The 18,702-nt window shown below is 37.1% G+C and overlaps 1 protein-coding gene and 1 long non-coding RNA gene across 4 annotated transcripts in view; one reads left to right on the forward strand and one right to left on the reverse strand.

Moving 5' to 3' along the window:
• The window catches only part of gramd2ab (GRAM domain containing 2Ab), a 29,906-nt gene that overhangs the window by 8,874 nt on the left and 2,330 nt on the right, over positions 1-18,702 (reverse strand). For all 3 annotated transcript variants that reach the window (XR_016150656.1, XM_039648057.2, XM_039648058.2), the window contains exons 2-5: positions 12,357-12,483; positions 2,259-2,316; positions 1,677-1,749; positions 1,484-1,587 (exon numbers count right to left, since the gene is read on the reverse strand). Coding sequence is in view for 2 of the 3 variants with exons in the window: in XM_039648057.2 (XP_039503991.1) it covers positions 1,484-1,587; positions 1,677-1,749; positions 2,259-2,316; positions 12,357-12,472 (351 nt within the window). In the remaining variant the exon portion in view is untranslated. The remainder of the gene's footprint in view (positions 1-1,483; positions 1,588-1,676; positions 1,750-2,258; positions 2,317-12,356; positions 12,484-18,702) is intronic.
• Positions 1,743-5,627, forward strand: LOC148965097 (uncharacterized). Its single transcript, XR_016150657.1, has 2 exons — positions 1,743-2,164; positions 4,941-5,627. It is a non-coding gene; the product is annotated as an uncharacterized LOC148965097 (long non-coding RNA).

Here is an 18,702-nt window from a genome sequence, read left to right on the forward strand (position 1 = left end):
TTGTTTTTGTTTCTGGAAATATTTTATTTATTTCCAGAGCTGAAAATCACCAGAAGTTTACTATGATGGCAGATCTTCATATATTTAGGTTTGCATGCTTAAAGTACAATTAGGCATTTAAACAGAAAATATCAATAACTGTAAAACACATCTGTAATCTGTCATGAAAAAATAAAAAGAGATAGAAATAGGCTGTGTGAGTTTTTGTCTCATATTTATATCATGATATAGTTATAGTTGTGTGAGCAATGTCACACAAGTGCTGTTTTTAGCCTGAATAGCACAAATGCAAATGTGAAACTGATTTCATACATTATATTTTTACAATAAGACGTTAATATTGTGTTCTGTTTTAGACACAATATTGTCTGCTTTTGTGAACAAAAATATTCCCTATAAAGTCAGAGCAGAAGTGTTGAATCCGTTTCTGAGTGAATCATTCGGGAGAAGCCATTTACTTCATTCATGAATGAATCAGCTGTTTGAACAAATCGAATGAACAAATGATTCAATGACTCATATATAAAGAGCCATTTACTTGATCCCTGAATGAATCAGCTGTTTGAACAAATCGAATGAGCAAATGATTCAATGACTCATTTATAAAGAGCCATTTACTTCATTCCTGAATAATCAGCTGTTTGAACAAATCGAATGAACAAATGATTCAATGACTCATATATCAAAGAGCCATTTACTTGATCCCTGAATGAATCAGCTGTTTGAACAAATCGAATGAACAAATGATTCAATGACTCAATTATAAAGGGCCATTCACTTCATTCCTGAATAATCAGCTGTTTGAACAAATCGAATGAACAAATGATTCAATGACTCATATATAAAGAGCCATTTACTTCATTCCTGAATGAATCAGCTGTTTGAACAAATCAAATGAACAAATGATTCAATGACTCATTTATAAAGAGCCATTTACTTCATTCCTGAATAATCAGCTGTTTGAACAAAATGAATGAATGAATGATTCAATGACATTTAGACATTTACCGCCACCTACTAGCAGTTTCAGTTTTAAACCATTTATATATTTTTTTCCATATTTTACAAAAATCTTTATAATCATTTATAATCATCAAGGTCATAATCAAAGGTTATAATCACCTTTATGCCCATAGAAGCCTAAATGTGTTGGTGATAAATAAATTATGTGAATATGTTGTTTTTTTAATGCTTCTCTCATTTAACACAATAATGACATTAAATGATCTTTTAGTGGTAATTTCTTTCCAAATTTGATTAAAATGAACTTTTATTTGTACATTTTAATTTTAGTTCAAGTCATTTTGTCACGTATTTAGCTTTAATTTATTTTTCTTGCAGTTGCAATTACAGTTTTCATGTATATAAACTATTTTAGATTTATTTTTAAATTTACAAAAATTATTTTTTTTTAGCTAACAGATGATGCAGATTTAATCTCTGATGAATTATTTTACATGTTGTAACTGTATTAGCAACAAACCTTAATGTCTTTGCCGAAAAGGTTTGCGTAGAAACACAGCCAGTTTCGGGAAATATAAAGCCGTCCTTGCAGCAGAATGTCCCGCAGAAGAGCGCAGGAATACACTGGAGAAATACAACACATATATAGTCCCAATCCTAATGAAAGCAGTAGCGGTCTACGCATCTGGCATGTTGAGATATTGATACGTTACCCTTCATCAGGATCTCCTCCTTCGGGACGGCGGAGAACAGTTTGTGGTACTGTGAGTTGTACTTGCTGACGGTCTGTGAAGATGGAGACGTGTGCATCGGTTTAATCATGCATAACACCTAAAATCCAACCTTTATTGGTCGTGAAATGAACAGTCTCAGCTGAGAAACCTCCTCCAGAAGCTGTGCAACACTAACTGACTGATTTCCTCACATGACAGGAAGCGTTTGGTTTTGTGCGTGTGGGAAACTCCCACGCTGGAAACTTCTTGATTCAGTTGCACCTGATAAAAACCACCGAGGGCTTTACGGCCGTCTGGCACACGAGGGCTCGAACTGGGACTGAAGTGGTGAGCGGCCCATAAGAAAGAAGGCTTTGTAATGTTTAACCACAATCTTGCATCATGGATGACTGATAAACACAACTGAGAAACTAAGATGAACTGTATTAATGCAAGATCTAAAGTTACTTCCATCCAATGCATTTCAGGTATGCTTTTACTGTAAGTTATGTTTTAGATGTATGCAACATGTTATTGTTCATCTGCTGGGTATGATCTGATTTACATATGAAATATACTTACTGAACCCCTGTAGCATTTCTTTACATCTTCATAAGACAGGTCGTCAATCAGCTGGAGCCTGAAAACACAGATAAAGTACAATTATTACTAATGGTGTTAAAATAAAACATTTTTTTTTAGTTCATATAATACTACTACTACTACTACTAATAATGTAGACACAAACACACACACACACAGAAAAAAAAAAATAAAAAAAATAAAATTATATATATAAATATAAAAAATGCGTATATTAGAAATGGAAATTGTTTAACATATTTATATAATATTTTACATTCAATTAATATATAAATTAATTAATAAAATATTATATATATATTATAATATAATTAAAAATTATATATATTTCATATTCAATTATTATAATAAATATTATGTATACACACACATTTGTGTATTCAATTAATATATAACAATTATAGAATTTAAAATTATATAAAATATTTATATAATATTTTATATATTTAATTATTATATAAAATATTATATAAAAACACACTTTTATTTAATTTTTTTTTATGCCAGTTAAAATGTTTGTTTTTTTTCTTTCAGAAAGACCTAGATAAAAATTGCAGAAAAAACAACAACTTTACAAGAAAAACAAACCAAGCCAAAACTAAAGAAGCAAAAATGAATCTGAATAAAAACATTTAAACTGGAAAATTCACTGGTAAACACTGAATCTATACGAGTAAAATGTTTGTGTTAAACACGTAAATGCAAATATTCCTGCAATGCAAAAATTTGTTCTAGTTCAGTGAAATCAAACACATGGTCAAACATATTCATGAAAATAACACAGATGTGCATTTCTCCTCACATAATGTCTGTCGAGATCCAAATATCATGCAAAATGTGTGTTGATAATAATGATCATACAAACAGACATGAACCCCAAAAGCATCACTCCGGCTCCAGCCGCAGGCAAATATGTGCAAATGTACAAAGTGCATTTTCATATTTATTTACCAGGTCAAAACCTCAATGTCTTCCAACTTAAACAAACACTCATCCTCGAAACCAGCCTTTTGAATATTAGGACGGGGTCCCTCCCACAACGATGATCATATCTGTGAACCCTGGACCACAAAACCAGTCACAAGGGTCACTTTTCTGAAATTGAGATTCATACTGAATAAATAAGCTTTCCAGTGATGTATGGTTTGTAATGATAGGACAATATTTGTCTGAGATACAACTATAAATCTAGATCTGAAGGTGCAAAAAATCAAAAAATCGCCTTTAAAGTTGTGCATTAATGTTGGCGATTGTGCTGCCTCCAGTGGTTCAAGTGGGATTTGGCAGAAATTTTGTGTAGGTGCAACAGGGAAAATTGACTTGCCGTGGGATAATCTATTATTGAGTATCGTGGTATAGCAATACTTTTAGGGTCAAGAGTGTCGCTGTGGCACCAAGTATCACTTATCTACTTGACATGTTAATGGTTTTATTTTGGCCCATCTACACTGATATGATGATTATACTGTTAAAATTGCTTCGTTTTAAAAAAAAACTTTTGCTGATAATTTACTCGCCCCCATGTCATCCAAGATGTCCATGTCTTTCTTTCTTCAGTCGAAAAGAAATGAAGGTTTTTGATGAAAACATTCCAGGATTTTCTCCATATAATGGACTTCAATGGGGTCCAAACGGTTCAAGGTCCAAAAGACAGTTTCAGTGCAAATTACAAACTGTTCAAAGGGCTTTAAACGACACCAGACGGTGAATAAGGGTCTTATCAAGTGAAACGATCGCTCATTTAAAAAAAACCCCAAAGTTTAAGTTTTATAAGCACAAATGCTCGCCTTGCTCTGTTCTGTGATGCACGTTCGTGACTCTCCAGTTCGAACTCGTTTATCAAAATGAATCTTTTTTCGAGTCATTTGGTTCATTCAACGAACGAAATGAACGAGTTGACTCGGAACAAGATTCGTTCATTTTGATGAATGAGTTCAAACAGGAGAGTCACGAACGTGCGTCACAGAACAGAGCAAGGCGACCATTTGTGCTTATAAAACTTAAATTTCGTTATTTATTTTTTAAATGAGCGATCGTTTGGCTTGATAAGACCCTTATTCATCGTCTGGTGTCGGTTAAAGCCCTTTGAAGCTGCACTGAAATGTCTTTTGGACCTTGAACCATTTGGTTCCCATTGAAATCCATTATATGGAGAAAAATGCTGGAATGTTTTCATCAAAAGCCTTAATTTCTTTTCGACTGAAGAAAGAAAGACATGGATATCTTGGATGACATGAGGGTGAGTAAATTATCAGTAAAAGTTTTTTTTTTTTAAGTGAACTACTCCTTTAACACTGGGACAAAAGTTGAGCCCTGGCACTATAGCCACACCTATAGAAAATTTTGATTTCTCTGAACTACATATGAGCAATTTAAGACTTTTGAAGGCCAACAATAATAAATAGCTTTAAAACCATGCCATATTGGATATTAGATTATTTTGTCAATGCCATTGACATAATTGTACCATAGTCAATACCATTTGGCATAAAATATCATTTTGACTCATACAATGTATTGTTGGCTATTCGAGACCGGGTTTGTGATCCAGGGCCATTTTAGTGGATCATGGCATCTAGAAGATGGAAACCCTAGTCTAGGGGAAGCAATCGAGACAGGAATGAGGTGAATCGCTGGTGATTTCTCATTCATTTCTTACAGAAAAACGCTGGACACAAAAACACAATGTTTGTGACTGCAGTTCAATATAACTGGAGATCTTCCCGTCTCATTTGCCTGGCTCCTTCACCTAATTCCCTGAACTTCCTCTCAGAAACAATCAATCATTGTTTATAACTTCTGGTGGCCGATGACTTCAGAGAAGTTTCCTCGTGTTTCCTTCCTGAAGCGGCTCAGCTGAAAGTAACGCCATCGTTTCAGCAAGTAAACAGCACATTTCATCCGTCAAACATGATCGTTATCCTTCGAACGGAGTAATCACAGCTAACAGGATGACAGCTAATGAAATGTTTTTTTTTCTGAAGAGAAAAAGTTCAGCAAAAACCATCAGAGGAGAGGATTCAGCTCGTGTTTACACGAACACATCAGAGCAAAAGGGCTTCTGTTTGCTGCGGTCTGCGTTTCAAAATATAGCCTATTACACACTGCTCTGGTTTGTTGACAGAAATTGCACAAATACGCACTCTTTAAAAGTGTAAAACAATATACAGTAATTCACTGATTTACTCAATGAAGACATACAAATCTAACAAAATACATAAAAAGACTGTTATATAAAATTTAAATGTATTGTATCCTGTGTATAACTGTACAGTGTGTGACAAATACAATCCTCCAATCTCAGAGGCCGCTTACACGACACAATTTTTTAATAAAAATGGAAAACTTTTTATGCGTTTTGGACGTTCATTTACACGTTTTGAGGGCCTGATAACATAAAATTGGTTCATGTTGAAGCTCAAATGTGATGCGTAACATGAGAATGAACCTCATTGGCTCATGCCGACGCTCAAATGTGATGCGTAATGGTACATTCACACCGGACGCGAATAGCGCGTCAGGCGCGAATGATTTCATAGTTAAGTCAATGCAAAGATGCGTTACACCGTGTCCTAACTACACGCGACGCGACGCCGCGACACGCGATGAAAGGTATCTTTTCCATGTTAATCAGAGTTTTTGTCCTAACCAGACGCGACGGCGACACGCGAAGTTTCTAATTTAGAAACGGTTCCTATTTCTGCGACGTCGCGGCTGACAGAATGAAGAAATTACACTGGTTATGAGTACACATCATTTATTTTTAGTTAAAAATAGGTCACTGTGCCACAAGCGATAACGGATAATTTACCTCAGATTTTGAAAGCATGTAATATAGCGTTCAAAATGAATTCTATGCAAACATACGACTGTACTGCATAACAAAATTAGTCAATGAGTATTTTGTTAATGTTTTGATTTTTAATAATGTTATTTCTTGATTTGATTATGTCCTTACCCATATTCAATGCGAGTGCGGGCCAGGCTCCAAACCATAGGCTCACACGCTGTTCTGAATGTTCGACATCAAACGAGTCGCGTCGCGTCTACTGTGGACAGACTTGCTGTCCCTGGAATTTTATCGCGTCGCGTGTAGTTAGGACACGGTGTTACGCGCATGAAAAATTCCTGCGGCGAATGGCGCGAATTGAGCGTCTGGCGCGTTAAGCGCGAAAGATTCAGTTAGTGCCATTTGTGCATTCACGCGTTTGACGCGAATTCGCGCCTGCCGCCCAAGTTGAAAAATCTGAACTTTGGCGTGAATTCACGCCGCGTTAACCAATCAGGAGCCTAGCTGCTCTCACGTGGTGAAGTGTCTGGATGCTTCAATAAATTATTTTGTAATATGACTAAATGCATGGTGGGATTATGCACAACAAAGCAAATATTTTATCACTTAAAATATTATTTCTATATACGAGACATGTTCATTCCCAGATAGCAAACTGACATTGAATCAACGTGGAAATATGACATCGAAACAACGTTGATCTGACATTGTTTTGCTCATCGAATTAAGGTTGAACCAACGTCAGATGCGTCATTTTTTCAAAACTAACGGAAAATCAACTTGAAATCAACGCGTTGTTTCAACGTTATGAAAGCAAACCAATTTTCGATTTCATTTAGCTTTGAAGAATGCCGCGTCTGACGTTGGTTCAACGTTAATTCGATGAGCAAATCAACGTTGTTTCAATGTCATGAGAGACGTCGTTTCCACGTTGATTCAATGTCAGTTTGCTGTCTGGGTTTTGTCTAGATTCCATATCTAGATTATATGAAATAGTATTATGAAGACAACATATATGTGCATAAGTTTGTGTCTGGACTATTTATCATCAAAACAAAAATAAATGACAGCTAGATTAGGTGGATGAGGGCGAGGGTGATCCTCGCTCCGATGCGGGACAACAGGTCCTCAAACTGGGCACGGGACAGGCGGAAGTACCGCTGACAGCGGCCGTCATCCAGACGCAGCTCATGGAGCGAGCAAATGGTGAAACTCGCCAAACGGTTCACCTCTGAAGGGTCCGGTGGACACAAATACGGCGACGATGATCCCCACGCCGCTGTTCTGCTCTCCAGAGCAAATACAGTGCGGTGAATCTCTCGATGAATGCTCGATCAACATAAACAAAGATGGCCGTCAACGGGTTTCGGCTTTGATGCGCGTAAATTTCGCTTCAAACGTTTTATTTTACCCGCGTCAGTTTCGCTCTTGACGTGCGAATTAACACAAAGTGGTCAAGCGTCAAACTAGACGCGGTAGACGCGTCCGGTGTGAACGTAGCAAAACACGAGAATGAACATTGGTTCATGCTGAAGCTCAAATGTGATGCGTAACACGAGAATGAACCTCATTGGCTCATGCTGACGCTCAAATGTGATGCGTAACATGAGAATGAACCTCACTAGCCGCGTTTCCACTGCCGGGCTAGGGCTGGGCCAGAGCTAACAGCGAGCCGGGCCGAGCTAGTGGCCTCGGGCCTCAAGCACCGGGCTTGCGTTTCCACTGCCGGGCCAGTAGCCCCACAGCGCTGCCCCAGACCCCACCCCTAACACGCCTTTCAGGATCAAACGTCATAAAACCCAACCCCTTTCAGCGGGTATTATGAATTAATTTATTTTTTAAATTAGGAAGATAGCATGTATATTAACTCAACTGCCGTAGTGGCTGCAATAGTGTCCCGAGACCAGTACAGGCGATTCTCCATTTCAAGCAGCGATTTTTTGCGCGATATAACAAGTAGGGCTGCGGGCACGTTTTCAAGTTATTCATTAATCGTTAACCGAGGCCCATCGGTTAATACTCGGTGCATAGTGTGCGCGCCGCAACCTCGAGATACGGAGTTAATTTTTTAACACCTTTAATAACTGATTGGACCCCATTTGAAACGAAATTAATTTATAGAAATAAAACGCAGCAAGTACGGAGCAGTTAAAGCCCCATTTCCATCACCCTTCAAACTGAAATTGCCAATTGAAAATAAGCAAAACGTCCATTTCACAAAAACTCCGTGTCTGCAAATAATAATAATAATAATAACCATCATCATCATTATTGTAACATTTTATTAGGCTGCATATGTAGAAGACGCCTTTATCCAAAAAAGGAATAGAGCACAAATAAACACAATATTTTTGACAAATATCAGCGCATATCCAGTGTGTGTGTGGAGCACGCACTGATGGCTGCGAGACGCCCATGTGAACAGTTTCATTGCATTTCTTTCAGTGGAAACAACTTAAAATACCCTTTCATTTCTGGTCATACAGAAAATAATAATACATTATTCGCAAATAAATTTATTTATAACAAGAAAACGTTGTGCTTTAACAATTAATCAAGGCGCGCTTCATGATCTCCGTGAACTGAAGCGCGAGACCTGAAACAGCCACCGCATTCGAATTTGTTCGTTTTAAATTGGACATTTAACGCTTTAAAGCTTTAAATGTCCAATTTAAAACGAACAAATTCGAATCGAAAGCCAATATCTTCTATGTTTATGTAGCTTAATTTCTCTCTAAATGTGCATCCGGAGATGGAGATATGTTTTTAGCCGAAAATCATTTAGAAAACAATAGTTTATTAATAAACAATTAATGCCTCGTTATTTTATATTATTTTATTATCAGACACATTTATTATAGCCTATAAATCACCCATAAATCCCCTTTCTGTAGGCTGTGGTTACGGCTCTTCTCATTCAGCACTGCGGGGAAAATATCATTTCCAGGTTCTAATTTGGCCTCAGAAAACCAGTAAAATATTTTTTCATATTAATTTGTCAAATATTTTAAATGTTTAAGGGGCAAAAAAATCAAACAAATATCTGAAAATTCGTCGATATGTAGCTATATATAGCCTATATTGTTGCGCAGCATTTGGCATAGGCCTACAGTTCAAATTAAAATGTTATGCAATTTTAAACGGTTAATCGGTTAAACATGGACACCCCTGTGCATCTTGCTTCAGATCATAACGTTCCATAACACCGATAAACTCCGCCTTTTACCTTGAGCACGCCTCTAGCCCGAGCTGGCCCCCTCTGGCCCAAGGTATTCGACGGGCCAGAAATCCTGGCCGTTGGCCCTGAGGAAGCCCCGATCAAGCCCCGGAAGTGACAGTGGAAACGCGACTGGCCCTGGCACGCACTAGCACGGCCCGGCCCTGGCCCGGCAGTGGAAACGCGGCTATTGGCTCTTACTGAAGCTCAGGTTTGAAACATCATGATGTACAGTACATTACAGTGAACTAACTTTGGATCAACTAACTCTTTTATAAATCAAGTAAATAAAGTTTTCTTCAAGGGGTTTGGGTCAACACACAATCATGATACTGAGCTTTATATAAGGATAAGTCCTCATTTAAATGTGTGTGTTGTGCGTCTTCCTGCTCAGTGACAAACACAAGGTCTCCGAGGAAGAAACATCTCAAATCAACTGATTCAAATCAGCGTTCAAAGAGAAAGCAGAACATGGACACACGTGACGCCGCGCCTCTGGAGACGCAGTTATCGCATAGATTTCGTGACTGCTCAGGGACACACACACACACAACACCACACGGACTCATCAAGGCACGTTATTCTGATACAATCCAAACCCATCGAAGAGAAATACCTCGGAAACGCAAATCGTGAGTGACACGGAGAAAATCGGCAAAGAAGATCAAATCTAAAAGCTGTGGAATGAATGTAGGTCAGTCATCCATCGCTGAACCACACGATCAGCTGCAGGCGCTAAACATCATTAGGAACCGGCAATTAGTCACAAAAACGTGAAGATCTCATGATGAATTTGTGACTAATTGCATCTTCAGTCTGATGATGAACAACATCACAGATGTCCACAACAGGAAGGAAACCTAGCATTAATCTGTGATGCACATTTTCAAGATATTGTGTGTTTGTCATCATGGATGAGGTCTGAGAGGCACATAGAGTTGAAGACAATAGAGTAATGGGACTCGTTAGATGGAAACAACTTCATTAGCCGTACAAAGAGCTTTTGAGAGAGAAACAGCCGTGTGAGTGTTACTGACGTGATCAAACCTCCAACACTGAGTATTCAAGTTGAGTGTGTGTGTGTGCCCCTCTTTGCTGTCTTGTGTAATTAGATCTGCTCGCCTCTAAACGTGAGCGTTCTGCACGTGGAGTTCGAAGCAGTGACATCATCACTCCTCGTCTCACGACACTTCTGCAACACACACATCACGACTCCTGCTGTGTAACAAATCTGCCAAAGGCAAAACCAAACGACCAATCAAAACGAGTATTTTCTGTTTCTGAAGAGATTGTAATGTTCTATGCGGTTGCTACTGTGTGTGATTTCTTTGGTCTCTGGTGTAGCTCAGGTTCAGGTAGCTTCAAAATATTATTTTAATTACCAAAAACTATTTGTTAAAGTTTTAATGATTGTAATAATAACAACACTGCTAAAGTAAAGTACTGTAAAGTAACAGATCTTCTCCTCAATGACGCACGTGATCATCTGAGCCTGAGGAATCATTCATATCTTGAGCACACACGGTGCAGGACGACACACACACATTTTTGTTTCAGTAATTTTTTTATTTGTATATATAGTTTATATAGTCAAAATTGTTTTAATTAAAAGATATATATATACATTTTAAAAGTATTAATATAGTAATATAGTATAGTAGTAGTATAGTAAGTAAATATAGTTTTTATTAAAATTAAATAAGTTTTGCCTTAAACTAAAAAAAACAAAAAAAAAAACGACTAACTAGCTGAGATAAAAAAGCTTTACATATTTTTTTATATTGTATTTAAGTATATATATATATATATATATATATATATGAAGAGTTCAGATGCAAAAGCCTCTAGGTGCCATTTGAAATTTTCTTCTAGAATGATGATTTTTATCAAGCTTGTATATTTAAGTTCAGTGATTTCACTTAAATGGCAATGATAATTACCTATTAATTGTTATTTAAGTGAAATTACTGAACTTAAATATACAAGTTTGATAAAAATCATCATTAAAGAAGAAAATTTCAAATGGCACTTAGAGGTTTTTGCATCTGAACTCTTCATATATATATATATATTTTTTTTAGCAAAAATTCAGAAGTGATGTCATGATCTCCACCATCCTCTGAGACAGTTTCACAAACCTGCCTGATCACAGCGAAACACAAACACACTCATTACGTAAATGTGGTTCTTCAATTGACGTTCAATTGAGGCGGGGAGACGTTTAGGCAAACAGTGAAGTGTGCGTGTGTGTGGCGTTCCGGATGACGGGCGGCCCGGCCCTGATGGCAAACCTGCACAGACTCGTGGGAACAGGGCATAGATTTACTCAGCACTGAAAACACAAATCCTGCACACACTCTTCATCTATCTAGCGGTATCATGAGTACAGACAGTAGAATTAAAGGTGCAGTGCGTAATATTCAGGAGGATCTGGTGACAGAAATGCAATATCATGTTTTCAGTGGTGTATAAAGAGCGTTATGTGTTTATTAGCTTAGAATGAGGCGTTTCTCTCTACACTCACATCCACATGTTTCTACGGTGGCCCTGAGCGGACAAACGCGTTCCGTTAGTATGTTGTTCTTCGTGTAAAGAAGCTGCTAAAGTCAGCCAAGAAAACACTGGCACAATGATGAACAAGTTATAATGATATTCGCAATAACATCGTTTTACTGAGTAAACCTAATTTCTTAATTTTTCTTTGTATAGAATCCTCATTGTTTAACTGGCTACTCTCTGCTGTCTCAGACGACGACATCACTTCCTGTCGGCCACCGTAACTTCTGTTGAGTTCACAAAAAACAATCTTTGCATCTCTGTGAGTTTGTGTGCGCGACTGCCTCCATCGATCGCACACTATCCACATACAAACCAGAATTGATTCAGACACCTTCTCACATTATCAGTGTATTTTCTGTAGTTTATAAAACGGTAGTAAAATATGATAAATAAAAAAATTAAAAACAGCATATCAAAGGATTTTTGGAATGAAGAACTTAAAATGAATTACTGAACGTGGTGCAATACTTTAAATGTGTAACATGAATATGCAAAAGTATGCGGTACGTACATGAGACTCTGCCTGAAGTGTGCGGGGCATTGGGGGTCGTCGTCCTTCGGGGAGTCCGCCAGCTCTATCGGGGTCACCAGCCCCAGGTCATCACCCTGATCAACGAGCCCCGTCATTATTATCTGTTCTAAAACAATCAACACCCAGAAAACATATTATAATATGCTAAATAATTCATTATTGTTTATTTTATGTTAAATAATATATAAATATATATATATACACATACATATATATGAAGAGTTCAGATGCAAAAGCCTCTAAGTGCCATTTGAAATTTTCTTCTAGAATGGTCATTTTTATCAAGCTTGTATATTTAAGTTCAGTGATTTCACTTAAATGGCAATGATAATTACCTATTAATTGTTATTTAAGTGAAATTACTGTACTTAAATATACAAGTTTGATAAAAATCATCATTAAAGAAGAAAATTTCAAATGGCATTTAGAGGCTTTTGCATCTGAACTCTTCATATATACATAAAACTTTTTCCATAAGCCTTGTTACTTTTTGTTAGACAAGATAGAGAATATTTCAACAAAAAAATAAGAACATTAATATTAGTATGAAGTAGGGATGCCGCGATGTAAAAATGGCCGATACCGATAATTGTTTATATTTGAAAGCCGATAACCGATATATCGGCCGATTAAATCAAAATTTTAGGTCATTTTTGAGAGCCTGATTACGAAAACAAAAGTCTCACCATTAATAGCCACATCTCAAACACACAATTATAATATTATTCTCATTATAATAATGGGCCGATATAACTGCATATGTTGCACTTTACTACTTTTTTGAAGTGATTCCAATCATATTTCAAGCACTTCAAAACCATCACATTGAACAGTGCGCATCTGAAGCGTCTCAGCTGAAGGAAATAATCCATTATTTATTGGCTTTAATCTCCCGAATTTTCTTATCGGGCCGAAAACTATAACATTAAAAATGAACATATATCGGCCGATACCGATATGGTGGCCGATGTGTCGTGGGTGCATCCCTATTATGAAGACAAATTTGTTATTAATATGCAATCAATCCCATAAACAAAAGTCTTTACTTTCTTTGCAATGCATTCTGGGATTTCCTTTTCTACGAAGGACACGTAATAATGCTGTCTTATAATGTGGTCGAAACATCTAATAATGCAGCATAAAGTTGCTGCTTTACCAGCCTTTGCACCTATGATGCCTTATAATACTGCGCACTAGGGTTTAGACTTGAGTGCAAGCACAAAAACAAACACTTTCATTATTAACAAGGCACACACAGACTACCATTTCACTAGTTTCCTAAGATCTATAATGCAAACACATGGAGAAACGCTGCATTTGGTTTCAAATCAACACGACTCTAATTTAAATTCAAGACTGACCTAGAAAAGTGAACTGGTTTATTGTGATCACAGTCGCCTCAAACACTAGGCTCAGTTAAACATGCTAATGAGGCAAAATCGCATTAGTCTAATCAGCCTGCATGCGAGAACGAGTCAGCCGTAAAAATGAAACATCACAGGAATATTACCGATTGAGATCATTTCATAAAAAGACTCGCAGATTCACGCATGTACAGCTTTAACAAAAAAAAACTTTAACAAAAGTCCAGGAATTCGCTGACATTAGATACGCAACGCTCCCTTCAGAAAGAGCTTTTGTCCATTTCAAAGCAGCAGATTTTCTTACAGTAACAGAAGCCTCATATAGTCATCATGTACTCGCCCACATGCACTTCAATCTCTCTATTATTTTCATGACACACAAAAGTCGATGTTAGGCAGAAAGCCTGAGCTCTCATGTGTCCCCAGAATGTGTGTGTGAAGTTTCAGCTCAAAATATTATACCATGTTGTAAATGCCCATTTTTGAGTGGAAGCAAGTTTTCATGCATGTGTTTTTAAATGCAAATGAGCTCAACATATAATTTCGTTTTCTTAGAAGAACTAAAAAAAAAAAAAAATAGAAAGAAAACGTGTTAATTTCCGAGTGATCTATTCCTTTAAAGCTCGTCGGATGATTTTCTGATGCCCTCTTATGGAAGTGAGCCTCAGACTTTCACTGTGGAGGATCTGGCAGTGTGACAACCCTCGGGCAAGTGATAACAGCTCACCTCGACACACACACACACACACACACACACTAAATATAGCTCGCCAACCAATACCGTCTGTAAGATGCAGTGTGGAAAGAGTGACTTGAGAGAGATGGTGAGACAGAGAAAACAAGCTGATAACAAGCACTAAATATAGAGGTGTGATTGACCACACACACTTCGAGAGACGGCAAACACAAAACACTCCAGCTGTCGTCTAACGATTCAAAGTTCTGATTCATTCACAGGCTTGATTTATGACTAAAAAAAAGATAGATAGATAGATAGATAGACAGACAGACAGACAGACAGACAGACAGACAGACAGACAGATAGATAGACAAATAGACAGATAGATAGACAGACAAATAGATAGACAGATAGACAGGCAGATGAATAGACAGATAGACAGACAGACAGACAGACAGACAGATAGATAGACAAATAGACAGACAGACAGACAGATAGATAGATAGATAGATAGATAGATAGATAGATAGACAAACATATAGACAAATAGATAAATAGACAGATAGATAGACAGATAGATAGATGGATAGATAGATGGATAGACAGACAGACAGACAGACAAACAGAAAGACAGACAGACGGATAGACAGATAGATAGAAAGACGGATAGATGGATAGATAAATAGACAGATATATAGATGGATAGACAAATAGACAGACAGACAGACAGAAAAATAGATAGACAAACATATAGACAAATAGATAGACAGATAGACAGATAGATAGACAGATAGACAGATAGACAGATAGATAGATAGATAGATAGATAGATAGATAGATAGACAGATAGATAGATAGATAGATAGATAGATAGATAGATAGATAGATAGATAGATAGATAGTGTTAGAGAGAGTTTTCTTTAGGAACGGTCTTCTCCTCGGTGTGGTGTTGAATGGAAACTGGGTTTGTGATTGTTTTTCCCGGAGCTCTTCTCAGAGGTGTGGAGGAACCGGATCCGCTGGGAAACCCTGCAGTCGCAGCTGCGGAAAGCGGGATCGAGAGAAGCGTCTCTGCACAACGCCAGACACTCGCGGACACTTCAACAAAACAAAAAACCGCTCGAGTGGCCCTTATATTTATGTTTCCTGCATAACAGAAATGATGTCGGATGAGCCTCAGAAGGGAAGAGGAGAAACTCTTCACCTCAGGTGTGTCATGTGACTTGATGCCCTGAAGCCACTGATCACTTCAGTCAGGTGAGAGACGTTACGAACATGAGACATCCGTCACCATGGTAACAGGCCTAGAAAAGTTCACATGTGGATCCCAGGACTGTGTTTATGGAGTCGATATCCACGTGCTTCAGGCCTCAGGCAAACGAGAGATCTCTGTCTAACTCTTCACTGACGGTGGAGAGACGCCACGGATGTAGAAACATCCTCCACCGCCGACCTGAAGCATGACTGTCTCCACGACCGCATCATTATCTATTAAAATACATTATAATGTGTGTGAGAAGTGAGAACGCAGACAGCATCCACTCAACACACACACCGACCACACAAGAACAACAGCATTTATCTGGAATAGAAGCTTTCATAACATTCAACACTTCCGGTCAAAAGTTTGGGGTCAGTCAAAATGTGTGTGTGTTTTTTTGGGAAAGAAATTAAAGAAATAAATACTTTTATTCATCAATGATGCATTAAATTGATCAAAAGTGGCAGTTACGACATTTATAATGTTACAAAAGCTTCCGTATCAGATAAATTTATCAAATATATTTATCAAATAATCATATAAAATAACTTTTCAACATTGATAATAATCATAAATGTTTCTTGAGCATATTAGGGTGATTTCTGAAGGATCATGTGACACTGAATACTAGAGTAATGATGCTGAAAATTCACAGGAAAAAATTGCATTTGAACATATTAAAATAGAAAACAGTTATTATTATTATATTACCTTTTTTTGTATTTTTAATCAAATAAATGCATCCTTGGTGAGTAGAAGAGACTTCTTTGGAAACATTAAAAATCTTACATAAACTTTTGAATGGCACTGTGTATATATATATATATATATTGGCCATATATATATATATATATATATATGGCCAAAAAGTGAACTTTTTTTGCATTTCCTATTAGACTGTAAAGCCATCTCATCATCACTCTCCTGACCGCTGGTCATTGGTTCTACATCATGTCAGTAACAGTGGGTTACTGAGTGTGAGAGACTCGAGTAGCGTATCAGAAGAAAGATGCTCTGTGTGAGTCATACACTCCGGTGTGTGTTTACACAGACTGCTTTTCTAACACACAGCCATCTACTGTTGACCTCGTCCTGACCTTCGCTTCCAGTTTTATTCAAATGCAGGTGTTCTTCACAGTCAAAGCATGTGGTGTGTGTGGCACCAATTTCCTGATGTCAAAATGCAATCGGGAAGTTAAAAAAGCCTCACTGCATGAGTTTGACTGCATCTCATGTCACACGAACAACAGCCGAGAAAATGCAACATGTTTCAGTCACTCGTTTTAAACCAAAAATATCAGTTTCTTGCACACTCAAAAATTGCAGGGCTGTTTTAGTCCACATTTGGGTTAAATATGGACAAACCCAACCACTGTAACCCAAATGTAACCCAACGGTTGGGTTTGTCCATATTTGACCCAAATTTGGGTTAAAACAACCCTGCATTTTATAGAGTAATATGTTCTTTAGCATGTCGATATGCAAATTGTTTTGAATGGTGTTCACATGTTTCTATGTGTTACATAAGCTGTTCAGATTTGGTTTTTAGCGTGGTTTCTCGAAAAAGAGCACATGAAACATGCAAACTGGCAGAAGGCATGAAACACACAACAAGGATGTCGGAAGTATCGATGTATGAATTTGGAAATAATGCAAATGTAAGAAAATCTCCACTCCCAACATCTTCCACTGGTTTGCGTTCGAGAGCGACGTGTTTACACACCAGCCATGACTAACAGCCAGATATTATTATTAATGTGAGCTCGCATATATAATATACATAACGCCTGAAGACGAGGAGAAGGCAAAAGAGAGACGTCTGGAAGAACATGCAAATATGCAACATGACATCATGACTTTTGCGTAAACATATACGCCACTTTCGAGTCAGGTGGCGTGTCATCTCTACGCATTTTGAGCTATCCGCGTGTATCCGCGTGTATGCGTATATGTCTAAGCCATTAACGTCCTTGTCATTCCACGTGTCTGTACACGCAGTCAAATCTCCAGTCATAAATGCCATTAACCCCAGTGACGGTTAGGTTTAGGGACGGGGTTGAGGTAAGTCAGATATTTATATAACGTTAAGTCAACGGCGTTCATAAACACGCTGAAAGGCGATTATGCGTCTTGATAGCACGCCAAAAATGGAAATACGAATTGGCGTGTCATACTTCATGAGATCAGTCTGAATCTTTATTTTATCTTCAGTCTTTATATCTTGCAATTGTGACTTTATATCTCGCAATTGTGACTTTATATCTCATAATTCTGACTTTATATCTCGCAATTCTGACTTTATAACTTATAATTCTGACTATATTATGCAATTTTGACTTATATCTCGCAATTCTGACTTTATATCGCATAATTCTGACTTTATATCTCGCAATTCTGACTTTATAACTTATAATTCTGACTATATTATGCAATTCTGACTGTATATCTCATAATTCTGACTTTATATCTTGCAATTCCGACTTATAACTTATAATTCTGACTATATTATGCAATTCTGACTTTATATCTCGCAATTTTGACTTTATATCTCATAATTCTGACTTTATAACTTATAATTCTGACTATATTATGCAATTTTGACTTATATCTCGCAATTCTGACTTTATATCGCATAATTCTGACTTTATATCTCGCAATTCTGACTTTATATCTCGCAATTCTGACTTTATAACTTATAATTATGACTATATTATGCAATTCTGAATTTATATCTCGCAATTCTGACTTTATATCTCGCAATTCTGACTTTATATCTCGCAATTCACACTTTATAACTTATAATTCTGACTATATCTCGCAATTCTGACTTTATATCTCATAATTCTAACTTTATATCTCGCAATTCCGACTTTATAACTTATAATTCTGACTATATTATGCAATTCTGACTTTATATCTCGCAATTCTGACTTTATATCTCGCAATTCTGACTTTATATCTCGCAATTCAGACTTTATAACTTATAATTCTGACTATATCTCGCAATTCTGACTTTATATC

This window comes from Pimephales promelas, chromosome 25, assembly GCF_988280905.1.
Source record: "Pimephales promelas chromosome 25, fPimPro1.hap1.1, whole genome shotgun sequence".
In the NCBI taxonomy this organism is placed as follows: Eukaryota; Metazoa; Chordata; class Actinopteri; order Cypriniformes; family Leuciscidae; genus Pimephales; species Pimephales promelas.